The 20,349-nt window shown below is 39.2% G+C and overlaps 1 protein-coding gene across 1 annotated transcript in view; it reads left to right on the forward strand.

Annotated features, from left to right (window-relative positions):
• LOC139459882 (protein crumbs-like) overlaps positions 1–20,349 on the forward strand; it is a 134,522-nt gene that overhangs the window by 16,969 nt on the left and 97,204 nt on the right. The window contains exon 2 of the mRNA XM_071241596.1: positions 13,846–14,403. Within this exon, the coding sequence (XP_071097697.1) occupies positions 13,846–14,403 (558 nt within the window). The remainder of the gene's footprint in view (positions 1–13,845; positions 14,404–20,349) is intronic.

The following is a 20,349-nucleotide window of genomic DNA, read 5'->3' on the forward strand; positions in this document are numbered from 1 at the left end:
CATGAATCACTAACTTACCGTACACATATTGCTGCGCAATAACACCGACTCATGCATCTTCCTGTAGTGTTTTATTGTATGATAAACAACAATCACGAGTCGTTTATTTCTTTTATGAGATATCTACATTATGTATAGCCCCTTTGAGGATGTTGATAAAATGTCAGAGTTTGAGATAAGCAGTATATTTGCGTAAAATACCCCCCAAAATATATAAACCCAATTACTTTCAATTAACTTGCGTTCAGAAATGCATGCATTAAATGAAAAACTCAAATGTATAAAAACAGATGGCATAAATACCCAATGAAGCTTTCCAGCATGCATACGAAGGAGCCAATTTCCGAAACACAATTATGAGCTAATTTACTTTCCGAATCAAACCTTATATTCAGAACAGTTATATACACCTGAAGCATTATTAACTTATTTTGGGAAAAACCCAAAAGAGTATCAGATGAATAGATGAGTGAAATTTTTTTTTGATTACCCAATGAAAAATGTAATAACCCAATTAAAATAGAAATCCTAGAGTAAAAACTCAATTTCTCAAAATCTTATCTGGAGCTCTGAATGTACAAGCTTTAATATTAACCCCTATTTAAATAACATTGACTTCCTCAATAGAATCAGACATCAGCAACGTTTCGTTCTTCATTGTTCTTTGTGACTGATCGCGTAGCCATCATATACAGCACAATAACACAGGCTTATGCATGTTGTAGTGACCCGTGAAAAACCGGGTTAGAATCGGTCTTCAGCAACCAATGCTTGTCGTAAGAATCTACTAACAGGATCAGGTGGTCAGACTCGCTGACATGGTTGATGCATGTCATCGTATCCCAATTGTGTAGAGCGATGCTCATGATATCAATCACTGGATTGTCTTGTCCAGACTTGATAATTTACAGGCCCCTGTCACAAAGGTTGAATATTTACCAACAAACAAATAAAATGAACAAAAACATATTGTAGTGCAAAAACACAGGGTTACATTTTTTGCAAGGCAATAACACAAGCTAATGCATATTTCATCACAATAACACAGACTTATTGCTGCATAATAACACAGGGTTATATCATGGCTATATCATGTCAATAATTTAGTCTTAGCCGGGCAGACCAGTGGTTGGTGGCATGAACAACGATCCACACTCCTGGGGTACAGTGGCACCAATCGGTGAGGGCTACCATGGTTACACATTGTAACCACTTTCTCCTCATCAGCCATCCCCGTGTTGAGAATATGTGCCCAGCGATCTGTTGCTTGTCGTAAGGGAGGGAGTTCTAGTACCTGTGATGTAGGATATTATGCAATGATATGCAAGTTTGATTAAGAACTGACTTCAATACTTGTTTCTTTCGTAGAGGTGTAAACATAAAAAACGATGAGAACACCTTGTAAATACTTGTCGAGAATTTACACAGAGTAAGAACAAACACCGAAATCAATTCTTATAAATAAATATATCCAAAGTTAAAACTTCACAGATTGCTTATGTTCACAAAAAAATAACCATAGACAACAATACGAAATCAGTAACATCGTTCAGTGCAAATAAACTCCCATTCTATTATCAGTCTGTTAACGGACATGGATTAGTTTGGGGGTTTATGGAAACATAAACGCTAAATGATTGTTTGCTTAGCCAATCATATTCCACCAAATCACTTGCTATTTATTGAGGTATTTACAGTAAGTGTAATCAGTGATCACTGGCCAGCAGTTCATCTTGATAGAGCCTGACTTATATGAACATGGTGTGACCTGATATCTGAAAAGCCAATCTGGTCCCCCCAGCCAATAAGGACTGTCAGTGCATGGCTCACCTCCTTAGTGTCAATTTGATAACCATAGCTAAATATTTGAAGTACATTAATTTTAGTAGATTCCAGTTTGTCAATCTGATATTCTTTTTGCAAATATTACAAAATGCTTGAGGCAATCAGCAATATTGAGGCAATATTTTAAAATGCTCAAATAGTGCTCAAAGTGTCATAAAAATAAAAGAAATATAAAAATTGTAGTTGGAGATCTAGTATAAAGTTTACATATTATTCTGAAACAATTGTAGTCCCATGAACACTTGGTGTATCATCTGGTAATGAAGAGTTTGTTAGTTTAACTCTAGCCCTCTTGGCAATATTACCTTGCACATTTGATAGGCATGTAACTAATTATCCTAATTCCCTTTGTGTATAATATTACCCTTCAAGGGCTGGGACCACCTATGTGATACGGTTCAGTATCAACACTGATTGTTGACATGGCAACACACTTTGTTTCAACAAGTCATTATGCTCCTTAATCCTGTTGACAAGTGGCCATCTTTCAACAAGCCTCATAACTTAGGTCCACTTATTGCCCCAGGGTCACAGCCGCCCTCTCATGTCCACCTGGGGCAGGGCCAGTGTGGGGAGAGGGCAGGTTTGTGTGGCCTGGGTCTTGTAAGGGGTCTTGTAAGGGGCAACTGTTTATCTTGACAATGATGGGGCACAGGAAGACTGGAGGCATTAGGGGTTGGACAGTATCCTCTGTTATAGTCTGTTTCAGACATCTTGTAGTGGGGAAGATCGTGCATGAGGAAAACTGTTTGTTTCCACATCAACCAACAGATTTGAATTTGTATCATTGATGTAATTGATTTTGTTAGGTCAAACAAATTTATGTTCTTGATTTATGGAAAAGCCAAGTTCAATATTTAAAAAACAAAACAAAACATTTTTTTAAATAACTCTTTTTATTGTGTTTTAGCGTGCTCATTTTACTTTTTACTTTTAATTTAAAATCCACATTTGTTGAATTTGTCCAAGGAAAAGCATAAAACCAAAAGTTAAAAGGAGGCAGAATTAGAGCCCTTTCTTGGTCCAAAGGTAATTTCTAATGTTAAAGTTGACAGAAATCTTTGAAATATTGGTATGAAAATTTTCAGACATTTTCAAAAGGCTGACAACTAGCCCTTTTTGTTTCTTCTACTTACCAGTGTTAGACATCTGACATGGTCAAATACAGATATATGGCTGAAAAAAGTGAAAAAGGCAAATGTTACAGCTTTAAATGAAAACCAAATATGATCAGTCTGTGATCCAAGATGAGTTTTTTACCACATGTTTGTTATGTTTTAATATACGTCTATGAAATTCAACTTGGGTAAGAGACTTGCCCATGTTCAAATATTAGAAAAACATTTCCTTAGAACCTCTAAAATCAGCCTTTTGGACTCATATATACTTAACCATGCATTACTTTCATAAGAAGTCTAAAAGTTTTGCTCAATTATGCAGGTCCTGTGGGAAAACAATGAATGAGTGAGTGAGTTAGTGAGTTAAAAGTTTAGGTCACATCTGCAGTATTTCAGAACCTTGACATTTATAATAATTACCGTATTCGACGTAATAAGCGCCCAGGGAGGTCTCGAAATTAGAAATAGGGGGCTCTTATTAGAATATTATTTTCGTGAAGAAAATAGTTGAAAGATAAATTTTGTGGTTTATGCTGACAGCCTAAAATGTGTATGTACGACAGATATATTTTTCTAGAATTTAATTGCCCATAATTAAGGGTGCATATAACACACGAGTGCGTATTGTACGCAAATAAATAAGTCTTGTGAACATTGATCAATCGGAAGGGGTGCTAATTAGGATTGTTCACTAGCCAATATATTAGCAAATACCGCTGTGGGCGCTTATTAAAGCCGGCCGCTTATTACGTCGAATACGGTATATTTAGATTGAATAAAAACCTGTGGGCAAAAGAAGGGTCCTTGCCATACCCTATCCTTTGCCTGGACTTTCCTTTATAAGTTTTTGATGTGTTTTACTGCATACATTGTCAGATCATCAGAACAATCTCATTAAAATCAGATCTCAGTTCTCACTATCGCTAAACAAAGATCTGAGGACATCCCATTACGGGTCACGTCAGAACGGCCTTTCGCGAACCTTGACCTCCCACTGAAATGACTGACAAGAAGTCGACATCAGCCAATTAGAAAACAGCTTTCTCGAGCTTTACAGCACTCGTTTCAACCTGGCGACTTCCATTTCAGTCTACGCTTGAAAAATATGTTGACACACTTCTCGATTAAAATTTTGAAAACTGAACAAAGATTCTAGAATGTCTTATATATCATTGTGATTGTATGTCAATGCTTCCCATGTACTGTGCAACGCCTACTCCATTCAAATGTTTATCCCACGGAAATGAGAGAAAGACAATAATTTTGACGGAATCAGTCGTATACGTCGTTCAGAATACCCTGTGTTAACGTTTTCGAGGCTGCATTTTTAGAAAACACATTCCGACTGTCACTTTCATGATCTGGTAAGCGACGCTTTGATTGGTCTTTGAATGTCTGTCCAGTCTCTCTTACAGACAATCAACAAACATCCACTTCTCAGCTCGAGCAGCCCCAGACTTGAACAAAACTGTAAAGCAATAATGATTAGTTTAAATCATAATTTCTGGATTGTATAAATAATAAGAACAAATTGTCCTTATAAAGGATTGGCGTTTGTCCATTAATCTAGAAATGCTGATTCTATAGATAGAGTTACTGTACATCCATGGAGCAAGGCTATACCAGCCCAAACTTGTCCTCTTTTTAACTCTGGGACTGAGAATTCCTTATAAATGGAGAGTTAGTTTTCTATAACCTAGCCTTGCTCCATAAGACTGTACTGAAAGAAAAGTCTATGGATGTGTAGTAATTCTATCCTCGTAATACGCAAGTCCCGATATGTGGACAGTCCAGGCTCTTATAGGGACAACTTGTTCTTATTATATATATTATCTAGAACTTATGACTTAAGCTAATAATTATTGCCTTAGAGACTTATGCAAGTCTATGTATAACTTTATTTCGGAGACATTAGGTCTGGTCTAGTGTACTGAATGTGTCCAGCAGTGTAATGAGACGCCTCAGACAAACCTGTGATGTAAACCCATGGTCCACATAATACAATTAACCAGAGCGACAGCTGGCATTGTTCCTCCTCTGATAACTTCAGTGTTGTCTTTCTGCAGATAACAGCTCTCTGGGTAATGATAACAGGTCACTATAAAGGTGCTGGTTAAACAGACCTGCTGGTCCCAGATTCCTAACATGCCAGGGCTCACATGCAGCCTGGGACAGACCAGTCTCCGAAGGATTGTATGATTCTGTAATCACGGAGACAATTGCAGAAGCCTCGCGATTTGGTCTGTAGGGGTATTTTTCTGTTTGGAAACTTTTCAGAATTTTTGTGCTGAAAATGTTTGGAATTTCATAAGACAAGTAACGCTGGAATATTGCTAAAACAACACTCACTCACTTACTTAGACAGTGCTATTTGTCATTCTTGAAAACAATTTGCTGAACAGGCACAAATTTACACAATGGGTAATTCTTTGAATTTAATTTTAACAATAAAAATACATGACAGCTTAACATTTCTGAATTTCTAACACTGGTTTCATTTATTTGCTGTAAAAAATACTTCATTAATCTTCACCAGAAAACACAAGCCAATATAGTGTATGGGAAATGACAGAACAAGCAGGTAAGGTCGAGTTTCATGTTAAGTAATACAGGGTTCAAAGACGTCACACAGGTGCAATTCTAAAATGTTTAATTCCGTCATGAATATAATGAAACACTCCCATTTCACTCATTCACTTGACATATAGTAGATCGTAGGTATAATTGGGGCGGTGGGGTAGCCTAGTGGTTAAAGTGTTTGCTCGTCATGCTGAAGACCGGGGTTCAGTTCCTAACCATTTCTGGTGTCCCCCGCCGTGATACTGCTGGAACATTGCTAAAAGTGGAGTAAAACCATACTCACTCACTCATAAGTAAAATTGAATCCAGGGTTGGAAATATCTTGTACTTAGTAGGGCTGTTACGACTCACTCGTGTTTTCGGTAAATCGAACCGTATTCATTCATGAATTGAATTAGTTATTCGTGGCTACTAGAATCGAATATTTATGAATATGCAATCATGTGCTTTTACATACCCTGTACCTAAAAAATATCCATAAAAGTTTATTAAAACATATTAAATGCATAGATTTCTTCAAAAACAACACTTATAATATTTAATTTGACAGTATTGTGGTCACTGGTCATTGTCACATTTGATCAGATACTTGTACCTGGATAAGTGCAGTATATTAAAGTTTAATATATTAATACTATTTAATAAATCATGTCAAATAATTTAAGTTATTGTTTCACTGAATGTAACAAATAATACATCAACTGCTGACTTGTAATTGTATTCGTGAATTAATATTTGTATTTGTTACCCTATATTCGTGATACAAATCATATTCGCCTCATAGTGTATTCGTTGCAGCCCTAGTTCTTAGTGACAATGGCAGGTAAAGACACAGTTAAATAAGTGTCTGGCAGAGCTCCAGATAACCTGCGTATCTGCGTAAAATACGCATAAGAAATGCAGAAATATGCAGTAAAATAAAATCCAAGCGTATCAAATACACAACAAACATTACAGATTCGCTACAAAAATAAAACTTGTGCGTATCATCAAAATATTGTGAAGTAACCCTGCGTAATTGATTAGCAAATCAGCAACTTATTTTGAAATTATAAACAGACATTCCGTCAACCTTGCCAAACTGCACGATGACAGATGCCATCACACTTTCTTGTGGAAGTATCTTGGTATTTTTGAGTCCTATAAAGCTCTCGAACCCACACGACACCAGTTTGCAGGGACTAGATAAATATTGTTTTTAAATATTTAACTTAAATACCCACATGTGTCAAAACTAGTGGGTAACAGAAATTTGAATACGCAGATAGAAATACTGGTACCCAATGATTTTAAAATGCATGGGTAAAATACCCAAAACACCAAAAGCTTATCTGGAGCTCTGGCCCGGTATCAAATGGCCACACTTATAGGAACCACATTTTAAAAAAATACTACATTGAGATGTGTGTGATACAAGGCCAGTGAAGATTGTTCTTTGCAAATCTGTACAAACCTGTACAATGACTTAACAAACATTGGGAATCTGATATTGTATAGGATGTTGTCATCAAATTGAAAAGGAAGAACAAATGTCTAGATTCCATCTGTTTGTTTTCTAGCTCATGTTTAAATGATATTCACCAATTTATTAAAATGTATCAAAAGTATTCTTCTTGTTGGGATATAGAGGTTATCACGCGAGTGTGTTTGGGGATGGTAAATATCCTGCATTAGGAATAAACATTGTATTTAGCGAGCCTTGGCGAGCAAAATACATTGTGTTTATTCCTAATACAGGATATTTACCATCCCCAAACACACAAGCGTAATAACCTCTTTATCATATAATGTCATTCTTTAATTCTGTGCTTTAAAATCGCTTTCCCTCTCTCACAAACGTTACCGAAATATTGCGAGTTTTCCTGGAATGCGCGCATTAATATTTATTACGTTACAGGTTAAGTGATGTGTCAGTCGGACAGTGACAGTAGCCAATATAGTTCCAACTGAAATCCAACATTTGTGAAGCAACATATATGCAAAACAACAATTGTTTTTAATTGCCTTTCGCGGCAATCCATCGGTCTGTCCGCTAGAGTAACTGCCCTTTGTCGAAGGGAAGCTACTCTAACCCTAGTCTATGAGACGTCACGGCCACGGTCAGACGTTGTTGACAGTCGGTCTGTCCTGTTATAACGTTAAGAAGTGTAGTCAGATGTACACACAGCGACTAAACGAAACAAGGTAACAATTCAAACATATTTCGGCAAAATCCAACTACTTTAATTTGTGGAGAAAGTTTTAAGTCGCAGAGGTCTACAAGCACAGATATGGCTACTGATCCCGCTTGGCTAGGCCTCGTGCCCTCGCAAAATTGTTTTGAAATTTATATCTCCAAAGTTGCCAAAACTTATAAAATGCCTTAGCTATGTCACAGTTAGACACTGATTTTCAGTATATTAGAGTGTTCTTTTTATAATGATAGCAATTGTCCCTGTAGTTTATCCAGATTCCCGATGATTAATTCTGACTCGATCGCCGAATGACGAGGGCGACGCTATGTTTGTTTATAAACAGCGAAAGTAGTCCTACTTGACCTTTGATATTTGCATCTCTATCCGCATATGACCCCAGTGGATATCGTTTTTATCCGTTGGCTTTATCCTGCCGAGAAACCTACCCATTATATGATAAACATATATATCCACGGGCACCACTCAACATCTTAAACATTATGTACAGTTAACTATGTTTATAACGAACACGCTAATAATGAACTGACTGATATAACAAACTTATTTTCCCCCTGACCATTTGATGTATAAATGCTGTATATATGCTTATAACGAACTGCGGTTATTATGAACTAAAATTAGTGGTCCCTTATAACCATAATTTACTGTATTTCTCTCCCTGGAAGCATACATGCTGTTAGTCGAAAATTACTGGCCATGAATACCGATCATAAAATTGCAGATGAGGCAATGGACCCGTGATGATTCCGGGGTAGATTAGGTCTTCAGCAACCCATGCTTGCCTTAAAAGGCGACTATGCTTGTTGTAGGAGGCGACTTACGGGATCAGGTGGTCAGACTCGCTGACTGGTTGATGCATGTCATCATATCCCAATAGCGTGGATCAGTGCTCATGATGTCAGTCACTGGATTGTCTGGTCCAGACTCGATTATTTACAGACCCCCGTCATATTGCTGTCATATAGGCGTCAACCAACAAACAAACAGATGAGGCAATGACAGTTCTCATTCAAATAGTTCTCTAAGTACTGAAGAAAATTTTATATATAGAATATTCAGAAGGTATGAATGTACTTTATTTAACAATAGGTTGCTTGTCTTGAGTTTCTTTGGAGAAACATTTAAATTTTAGAAAATGACATGAGCTAATTTTTATGCTATTTATTGTGTAGCCATTGTGCTATTTATAGAGGCAACTGGATTGCTGAGTGACAGACGATTGAAATATGTGCATGTATAAATAGACCTATACAATGAGTTGAATATATTATGTACTTGTAAGAAAGCAATATTATAATATATGTCAGATGCGATTTATCACCAGAGAGACATGTTTCTTGTGCCATCTTGACATGCTACTTGCTACACAACTAGTGAAATATTATCCTCATTCTCACATTTCATGATGGTAATAATACTTGGGTTACAACTACTCTTGTATGGGGATCCTCTTCAAGGACATTTTGATGTATTGTTTTCATGATCTGTTTGTGTCCTGAATTGTTTGTCATTTAATACGTCATGGAAATGGATGACTGTTGGTTGTACTCACCTTACAACTACTTTACATGTACTTGTTTCTGAATACAAGTTCATTGTACCTCAAGCTTTGAGACTTTTGTAACTGCATCAGAATGTCATTAGATGAAACTCTGACAATATTGTGAGAGGTTGCATTCATGGTTTGATTGTTTGATTTATATGTTTTTGAAAAAGGTTCAACTGTATGATGAGTGAGGGAGTGAGTATGGTTTTACGCCGCTTTTAGCAATATTCCAGCAATATCACGGCGGGGGACACCAGAAATGGGCTTCACACATTGTACCCATGTCGGGAATCGAATCCGGGTCTTCGGCGTGACGAGCAAAAACTGTATGTTGAATTGCAGACCGAACCAGTTTACTGTTTTATGGACAAGCTGACCCTAATTTGTTCAAAGTCCTTAATTTGAATATACCTTAAAAAGACCTTAAATAAATTTGTAACAATCATGTAATTGTGCCCCACCCAGCAGTGCTGAACTGTGCTTTTTGATATTCAGGCGTTTTCGAAATGTTTATTTTTGTGTTTCCAAGGCAACAAGTTGTACTTCCATTCAAATGACGGTAGGGTTTATTTCCCGACTATAACTCATCTTTTCAATATCTCTTGATGAAACTTTGTATGCACATCAGATGAAGAAATTATCAGGAAATTAAATATATTACTCCTTCCTTGATGCTGTTTATGCCTACTTGTCAAATACATTTATAATTCACTTGAGGTTGTTTTGGGTGTGTCTGTGTATGAAGAGACAGTGTTCAATAAGGAAATGTTTTTACTTCCTGATGAGACCTATTCATTCTCAAGGACACTGTCAACCCAGGCAAAGTGTATATCTTGTGGGGAGGAAAACGTGACTCCCATGGGCACAATATTGACAGTAGTGGGTGACCTCGCCTATATGAACACCACCAAGCTGACTGTCGTTCATTTCCTGATGAACGTCAGTAAGTCACGTGATTACGTTGTCCATCGAGCAGAGACATACAGAACTACTTCAGGGGAATTCCTCAATATCTAAAAATAACATTAAAAATCATAAGGGACAACTGACGACATCGATTCAGGCTATGAATGATGTGGGCTTTGAGGCCAGACAGATCATGTATGTCGAAAAGAAGCGCCCATTCGAAGCTATAACAGAGAATGCTCGACTTACCAAAAGAAATCCCAGTACTCCACACTGTCGTGTATTGCTTTGGGAAATCCAACCGCGTCGCCTCAAGCGGTAATCCCCGTCATCATCAGCGCATCATGGAATTTGCTCACGTGAGTCACTGTCTTCATCAGCTGATGAATGTCAGCAAATACAACTTCAATCCTTAAATGTTCACCCAGTACCCAAACTAGTCTCACTCGAAAATCTTGTCATGATTTTGTTAGCTCACCTGACTGAAATTCAAGGTAGCATATGTCTGGAAATGTCTTTGAATATTTTTATTGAAGTAAAGTCATCTGAAAGCTGGCATGTGATATATAATATTATATATTTTTTCAGACCGCTGTCATAAAGCTGGAATATTGATGAGTGCAGCATGAAACAACAAACAAACAAAACACCAAAAATATATAAACCTATGCTCTGACAATAATGTATTAATATTGTATGATGACAGAAACGTGGGCCAGTGGTTTGTTAGAGTCCAGGGTACTCAAGTAAAGGGTTGGGGTGTGTGGAGGTAGGGGAAGTTTCGTCATTGCCAAGGGGTGTTTGTCAGTACATTAATGCATGGTCAAAGACAAATGAGCCATGGATTAACGTCTCAGGAGTTATATCATAGTTATCTGGAACATGAATACATTCGATTCCTGGGTTAGAATGTGTTAGACAGACTTGTGGCCCAGGCTTCCCTCTAGTGGCCAGCATCTGAGTACTAGACAGACTTGGGACACAGGCTTCCCTCTAGTGGCCAGCATCTGAGTACTAGACAGACTTGCGACCAAGGCTTCCCTCTAGTGGCCAGCATCTGAGTACTAGACAGACTTGGGACACAGGCTCCCCTCTAGTGGCCAGTATCTGAGTACTAGACAGACTTACGGCCAAGGCTTTCCATTAGTGTCCAGCATCTGAGTACTAGACAGGCTTTGAAGCCAGGTATCCCTCTAGTGGCCAGTATCTGAGTACTAGACAGACTTGCGACCAAGGCTTTCCATTAGTGTCCAGCATCTGAGTACTAGACAGGCTTTGAAGCCAGGTATCCCTCTAGTGGCAAGCATCTGAGTACTAGACAGACTTGCTACCAAGGCTTCCCTCTAGTGGTCAGCATCTGAGTACTAGACAGGCTTGGGACCCAGGTATCCCTCTAGTGGCCAGCATCTGAGTACTAGGCAGACTTGTAGTCAGCATCTGAGTACTAGACAGACTTGCGACCAAGGCTTCCCTCAAGTGGCCAACATCTGAGTACTAGACACACTTGCGACCAAGGCTTCCCTCTAGTGGCCAGCATCTGAGTACTAGACAGACTTATGGCCCAGGCTTCCCTCTAGTGGCCAGCTTCTGAGTACTAGACAGACTTACGGCCCAGGCTTCCCTCTAGTGGCCAGCATCTGAGTACTAGACAGACTTATGGCCCAGGCTTCCCTCTAGTGGCCAGCTTCTGAGTACTAGACAGACTTACGGCCCAGGCTTCCCTCTAGTGGCCAGCTTCTGAGTACTAGACAGACTTACGGCCCAGGCTTCCCTCTAGTGGCCAGCATCTGAGTACTAGACAGACTTGTGACCCAGGCTTCCCTCTAGTGGCCAGCATCTGAGACAGGTCAAATTCATGTCATGCCTGACGAAGGGGGATAAACCAGAGACAATCTCCTTGTGCCAAGCACCATCAATCTTGTATTGCTCTTTGACTTAAGCAGATAAAGACTGCTCATTACCCCGACTTGACCTCATGGAATAATGAGGAACTCTTTTGTTCTACAATGACTGAAGCAAATCAATAGGATCACTCAGATTTGTAGGACCATGAACCATGTCTTTTGTTTTACCACCAGGTGTGCCAACAATATTGCAGCTAGAAGGAAGATTATTGAAGTAAAGGGAACATAATTGTGTCTGTATTTTTTACCTTATTAGAAAGAGAGCTCAAGATAAGCTGTGTGTAAGTCACCACAACCCAGAGATAATATTGAGTTTAAAAATTTCAAAGCCTTATGGTCCCACACTGCATAATTACCCAGCAGAGCTCCAGATAAGTTGCTTATATGCGTAAAATACGCATCAGAAATGCAGAAATATGCAGTAAAGTAAATTCAAGTGTATCAAATATGCAACAAACATTACAGATAAGCTACAAATATAAAACTTGTGCGTATCATCAAAGTATTGTGATGTAACCCTGCCTATTCGATTAGCAAATCAGCAACTTATTTTCAAATCATAAACGGGCATTCCGTCAACCTTGCTAAACTCCACGATGACGGTTACATCAGGATCATTTGCCATCACACTTTCTTGTGGAAGTATCGTGGTATTTTTGAGTCCTATAAAGCTCTCGAACCCACACGACACCAGTTTGCAGGGACTAGATGAATAGTGTTTTTAAATATTTAACTTAAATACCCACATGTGTAAAAACTAGTGGGTAACAGAAATTTGAATACCCAGATAAAATTATTGATACCCAATGATTTTAAAATGCATGGGTAAAATACCCAAAACACCAAATGCTTATCTGGAGCTCTGCCCAGTGTTGCCCTTTCACCTTGTACTCCTGCATAATACTGCAGTGGACCCATGAAGGTCCGGGGTACAATAGGTCTTCAACAACCCATGCTTGCTGTAAAAGATGACAATGCTTGTCCTTAAAGGCGACTAAGGGGATTGGGTGGTCAGGCTTGCTGACTTAGTTGATGCATGTCATGGTATCCCAATAGCGTGGATCGATGCTCATGAGGTCAGTCACTGGATTGTCTGGTCCAGACTTGATTATTTACGGACCACCGTCATATAGCTGGAATATTGCTGAGTGCGGCGTTAAACGACAAACAAACAAAAATAATTTTGCACAGTTTGACAACAGAAGAAGTTTATACTTTTGGATTTTGAAAATACAATTTAGGCAGGTAAACATTTCCTATGAGCTAATGCTCTTATAAAGTCACATATTAGTGTAAAATAGCATTCATCTTCAATTTCGTGGTTGCAAAGAGGACATACAATCAACAATGGCTGTGAAAAAACTTGGTACAATTTTGTCATTATTATTCCCCACCACGAAGTGGAAGGGGGATATAGGAATGGGTGCTGTCCATCCGTCCTACCGCCGTCATGTTTCGTTTCCGGAGCAGAACTAAAACGACATGAGAGATATCTCAACCAAACCTGTCACATTGATAGGTCTAGTGGTGAACCGGTGCCTTTTGATAGTTTGCTGGTTTTGACAAATTTATTTTTTGAGTTTCCATGGCAGAGACTTAGACTGAAAATGGTGGCAGTGCTTGTTTCCGGAACAGATCATAAAAACGGTACAATATTTCTTGCCTTGCACATAACCAGACATGCCATATTAGTGGGTGATATGAGTATTTCATGCTTCTTATCGATCTGAGAAATGTTTCTGTATTTCCAGGTGCGCTGTGCCTTGTGTTCCTGTTCAGACTCGCAGACTCACAGACAGAGTATGGATATTTCAATGGCAGTTCTAGTGTAATACTCCCCAACTCAGTGTGGGACTTGACGCGGTGGACACAGCTCTCCTTCCGAACATGCAACTCATCAGGGGAGATAATTCGTCAAACAAACAGTCGTGGCGACATGCTGCAGATGTTGCTACGAAATGGTTCACTAGAATTCCACTGGAGAGTTAACAATGCCACTGGTTCCAGCAGAGTTGGGAGCCGTCTTAATAGCAATAAATGGTACATCTTCAACCTGCGCTACCATTTAGGATCTATCGTGTTAAATGTATCGAATGAGGAGACATCGTTTAGCCAAATTGTGGCCAATTCTACCCATTTTTCTTATTTATTGGATGTACGGTTGAATGGCACCAATATTGAAGTCGGGACTAGTTTCAGTGGATGTTTGTTCAGTGGAATCGGAATCAGTTTTCTGGGAGGCGGTATAGTGTCTTCCAATGTGAGATGGAACTACTGCCCCTTGACCAATCAGACGGGCTGTACTCCAGGTAAGTCGTGCAACAGTTTGCTCCAAGTTTTGTCTAAATATTAGGTCTGGAACATGTAACATTGGGGTCGGTACTGAGTAGGACCTGGGTACCGACCTGGGTAATATCCACAGTACCAACAGTACCAACTGGACCCGTGGTTGTTTTGCTTTTGTTTGTTTGTTTCTTGTTTAACGCCACACTCACCAATATTCCAGCTGTATGATGGCCGTCTGTAAATAATCAACTCTGGACAAGACAATCCAGTGACTGACATCATGAGCATCAATCCGCGCAATTTGGATACAATGACATGCATCAACCAAGTCAGCGCGCCTGACCAACCAATCCCGTTAGTCCCCTCTTAGGACAAGCATAGTCACCTTTTACAGCAAGCATGGGTTGCTGAAGACCTATTTATCCTGGATCTTCTCGGGTCCCTGTAGTTGTAGTCAAGTTATATGTAGTATAATTACAATAATTCACTATAACTCCATGGTTACAGTACAATTCACTAAAAAAAATTGCACCCATTCGTCTATCCTTTTTATGCTTGAATAAAGATAAAGCTTCGGTCCACTTCATGTATGCAATACAGAACATTTTATACATGTATCTGAATACTATTTTGTACCCAACTCTTGAGACCCACAGCGGGTAGGGTTGGGTAATAGGGCGTCAGATACTGGGGTTGTAAATTTGGACTCATACCAGTCCTAGAATATAGTAATGCAGGATAAGTATACAAATATAAAAAATGTCTTGGATTTTTCTTGGTTTCAGTGATTGTGTGGTCAATTAAGGGAGGGTTTGTGTGGATTTAAAATGATATGGTTCGTCTGTACACTTGTGCAGTGTTGTATTGAAATCAGTGACATGATACATAATATCATCCTGGATTATCAAGTGTGTTATATCTCTATTCTGTTGTGATACAAGGACCATCTCTGTGGTCTAGTGGATAGAGCATCTGCCCAGAGAGCGGAAGGTTGGTGGTTCGATCCCCGGCCACGTCATAACAATAGACGTTAAGAGATGGTACTTATTGTTGCTCTGCCTGGAGCTCGGCATTAAGGGGCTAAAACAAGGACTGGTGGGCTCAGAGTCAGTAAACTGTGTCTGAGTGGGGTATTCATGTTAAACTGCACCTTAGTACCTCTGAGCTGGCACTATGAAACGGGCATCAGTATGGACTTGTACAAGCAACCACACACTCCTACACGCACATCGCCATAAAGTCAGTGCCGTAGCCAGTCGGGGGGCAGGGAGGGCAGTTGCCCCCCTAGATTTTTTATAGAAAACAGTTTTATTTGAATCAAGTTGGGGACAAGTGATACTTGTACAAATATTTGCCCTCCCCCCTGTCAAAAAAAGTTAACCATGGCCTTGAAAGTGCTATAATCTTGAACACGACATTAAAATCCATTTCAGGTCACCTTATGGTAAAAACTCTGGATCCATTCACTGCAATAGGATCATTGATGAAAGCTCCAATAACTTAAGAAGTCAGGAAAATGTCATTTGCTCATTGTCAATTCCCTGTTCGAAGCACCAGTAAAATATTTATGAATCTCATTCATAGATCTGATTGATTATCAATTTTGAAAATTCTTGGAACAGAAGTTGAATTTTGATGAAAAACTGTATGGGTTTATGACTGGGAAGATACTAACAGAAAAGCTTGTTTATGACAACAGCTCACAACATGGATTCTGCTCAAGACAGACAGAAAATCTGTTAAAACTGCACTTAAATCTGGAGTGTATTATATTAGATGTAGATATTTGGGAATGATTTCAAATGAACTGACCTCCCCTAAATGTCTATCAATTACTATATGACAGCAAAGTGTCTAAATGCTGTCATATTTTTGAATGACCCATCCCTGAAATTGCTGCACACACCTACCTATGATAAGATGGCGCCCACGCCGTCTCCACATGTGTGTCTGCAGACAATGCCATGTTACCTCTGCCACCATAGTATGACTGGAAAACTGCTGAAAGTGGCATAAACCGTGTTTACTTACATTCTCAGAATACCAAGTTTTGAAACTTACTGTGCAGAAGCAATGTTTGTGTTTATGTTGATGCGTGGGAGTTACAGTTGTCTTTGTGCTAATATAGCTTTCTGGAACACTCACTGGCCGCGTCATACCAAGAGACGTTAAAAGATTGTACTTGTTGTTACCCTGTCTGGCGCTCGGCATTTAGGGGCTAAAACAAGGACTGGTCGTCTCGGAGTCAGTATACTGTGTCTGAGTTGGGTATTCATGTTAAACTGCGGCATGGTATCTCAGTGAGCTAGCACTATAAATCGGCATCAGTCCGGACTAGTACAAGCAGCCACACACACGTACATGCACGTCGCTATATAAGTGCAATAATCTTGCACGCGATGTTAAACCCCATTTCACCTCACCTCACCTTTCTGGAACAGGCCAAGGGACCCTTGAATCAATGCATTGCAAATGTCATGGGACACCTGTCTTCAACATGTTTATAGCTGCATGTACCGTATATCTCTGTGAATTAAACGTTCCACGTATAAGACAACCCTCCTGTACACGCCTTCAAAATCAACCCAAAATCCTATACTCTGTGTATAAAGCGACCTGGAATGAAGCACATCATTGTATTGTTTCTCCTTCTATTTTTGGGAATTTATACAATTCAAGATTGCACGGGTGAGTGAGTTTGCTGCTGTCAGCAATTGTTCAGGTCAACGACAGGTGCTTGTAATTAATTAAAACTGGGAAGCAAACCAGCATTTTTTTTATGAGCAGTGATCCATGTCATACATATAACTGTATTAACTTTTCTGGCAACAGTGGCATATGAAGATTATACAATTATATTAAGGTTACAAATACAATGACACTCAGTTATCCAGTTCACTCAATGAACCACTCGGTCTAAACTAACACTTAGTCAATGAAAACATGTCTTTAAAATATTTAATTTGTTTTTCTTTGAAAGAACTTTCCTCTTCTGCTGTTTTCATGTGTGAAATCAGGCAAACTAGACTTGGTTAGTTTGATCTAGACTTGCCTAGGCTTAAATAAACAAAATACTTAAAAAATTTAAATTCCACAGTCATGGTGCAGGAGTGTGGCATTGAACAACAAACAGAGAAAACAAAACACATGCTAAGAAGCCTTTACATGGGTATTTCAGTGATTGTTAGACCACACTGAACTTGGAGTGTCTTCTCAACAGACAGATCACCATGTAAATATCAGTTATATGTGTATACAATTTTGATTAGTTCTTACAATTCTAACCGATATACTTTTTCGTGTCACCCCAAGACTCGCATTGTAAACTTTTTGCGTCTATTCCAAAATTTTGTCACATTTAGGATGCAATATTTTAGTGAAACGTGGAGTTCAACTTCAGCAGCACATTTTGACGTGGTACTTCTGTGTGCCGGTGTGTTGGTTGTGGTGAACAGTCAGGTAAATGCAGCACTCGTAAAATATCCTTGCATCCCTGTTTGTGGCTATACTGTCCTTCATGATGACTATAGATGTCAGCTTTTATTTTTACGAGCTATTCCTTCAAAAAGTGTGTAGAATATGAAATATATTGACATACTCCTTAAGAACTTCTTTTTCTAGTTTCTACGGAATGAAAGTTTAGAATATATGTATGCTTTGATTGCATTAGGAATAGTTTTGTGTTCTAACATGTGTCTAAAGGGACATAACTCCTACACTACTTTGTGGGATGGAGTTGATTGAAGTTGATGTTAGGCAAGCTCTCTGATACAGGCAGACAGGCAGACAAACAGACAGATCAACAGACTGGCCAACTGACAGACAAATAGATTAATTGACACAGGACAACAGACAGACCATGAAACAGGCAGACAGATCCACAGACAGAAAGACAGACAGGTCTGCAGACATGCACACAGATAAATAGATCCACAGACAGACAGACAGGTCCGCAGACATGCACACAGATAAATAGATCCACAGACAGACAGATAGATCCAAAGACATGCAAACAGATTAATAGATTCACAGACAGACAAATTGATTAATAGACAGACAGAAAGGTCAGATCCATGGACAGATCCACAGGCAGAAAGACAGACAGATCCACACACAGACGAACAGATTAATAGGTCCACAGACAGAAAGACAGACAGACAGATCCACAGACAGACGCAGACAGATCCACAGACAGAAATGGATTAATAGATCCACAGACAGAAAGGTCATCAACAGACAGAAAGACAGACAGATCCACAGACAGACAGATCCACACAGAGATAGACAGATCCACAGACAGACAGATCCACAGACAGACAGATCCACAGAGAGATAGACAGATCCACAGACAGATCCACAGACAGACAAATGGATTAATAGATCCACAGACAGAAAGGTCAGATCCACAGACAGATCCACAGACAAATGGATTACTTATCTCAGTCATGCCTCAGACTTCAGACATTCATAAATATACAGACCTATCTGAGTCTCCCTGATATGGGGCTGCGAAATAAATACACACATAGTTACAAGCAAAGGCTCAGTGATAATGTAAGAGATCTTGTCAAGTGTAGGTTTGCAGACTGGCAACTATCTAACATTCGGGCTTAATAGCACATACATATCTTTTCCATGTCTCAGTGTTATTGTGTTTAGCTTTAGAGGCTGCATGATTAGAAAACATACATAACAATGTAACAACAATATGAAAATTTCATTTTTCATTTTTTTATCGCAGTGTGTTTGTATAGTTATTTATCGTGAAGTTGTCCGAGTTTCGATCACGAACCTCAATTCGATCGGGACTGGACTGTATCTTATCATCAGTGACTCGGTGACACTGAGGCAATATCACAGAATGCTCCAGGCTCTAGGCTCCAGGGTCCAGGCTCAAGTAGGAAGTGGATCGTCCAGTATATTGTAATCAATGAAATCCAGATGACACATTTCATTGTTTATCACTGTGTGATTAATTTGTATATTGTGAATTTCCACCATTGATACTCCAAAATTGTGTGTGATTATTCTTCAGACAGCTGTGTACCTGTTATGGGTCAAATGTCAAAAGTGTATCTTGCAGGGCTGTACCTTGACCTGCCAAACTAGGGGTCCATGGGACCCTAATTACTAATTTCAAGGGTCCTTTCGGGAAATATGAGGGTCCTGTAAAATCATGAAATGGTGTAGTGTACTGTTCCGTAAGATTTGATAATTACTTTAATTACAGGGATTTATGTTTCTTGTCAAGAATTTTTTTTGCAATGAAGTTGATTGTGTGTCCCAAGGGAGGCAATGTCTATTGTTTCTGCGTCCATTCTATACATTTTTGTGTTGTGTAAAACGCCGCCTTGTGTAAAAACTCTAACCTAATCAACCATGGTTAACCTTGACCATCATTATGCAGAGTTGTGTCCCTTTGATGTACCAGAAACATATGATTGTGGGTTTGAATCCCATTTGCCCTCATTATGTTTCTAGGTTTGTCAGCATCATACCCGTGCTTGTGGGTTTCACCGAAATGGTAAATGTCGGAGAACTGCATCACTTCAAGCATTCCTCCCTCATCAAGCTGACACGCCATGATATAACTGGAATACCACTCACTAACCTTAACCAACTGGGTGCTGTTTAGGGCACGGACGGGTAACTCGGGTACTTTGCTCGGGTGGGTACTGAGTAGGACCCGGGTACCCACAGGACTACCCGGACCCGTGGTTAGTCACGTGATATTGTTTCATGACAAAAATTCACTATATAACTACAGGGTTACACGGCAATTTTAAATCTCTAATGTTCGCATTTCTTCATGACTATGAACATGTTCCTTCTGACTTATGTATGTTTGAACAAAGCTAAAACTTCAGTCATCTTCAGTGTATGCATGACCACATCGTTGTATACGTGTCTCTAAATACATTTTGCCAGGGCTACTGTCAAACTATTCCCAATCGGACATTTTGTACCAA

Source organism: Haliotis cracherodii, unplaced genomic scaffold (assembly GCF_022045235.1).
Source record: "Haliotis cracherodii isolate W230 unplaced genomic scaffold, xgHalCrac1.p SCAF_13, whole genome shotgun sequence".
Taxonomy (NCBI): Eukaryota; Metazoa; Mollusca; class Gastropoda; order Lepetellida; family Haliotidae; genus Haliotis; species Haliotis cracherodii.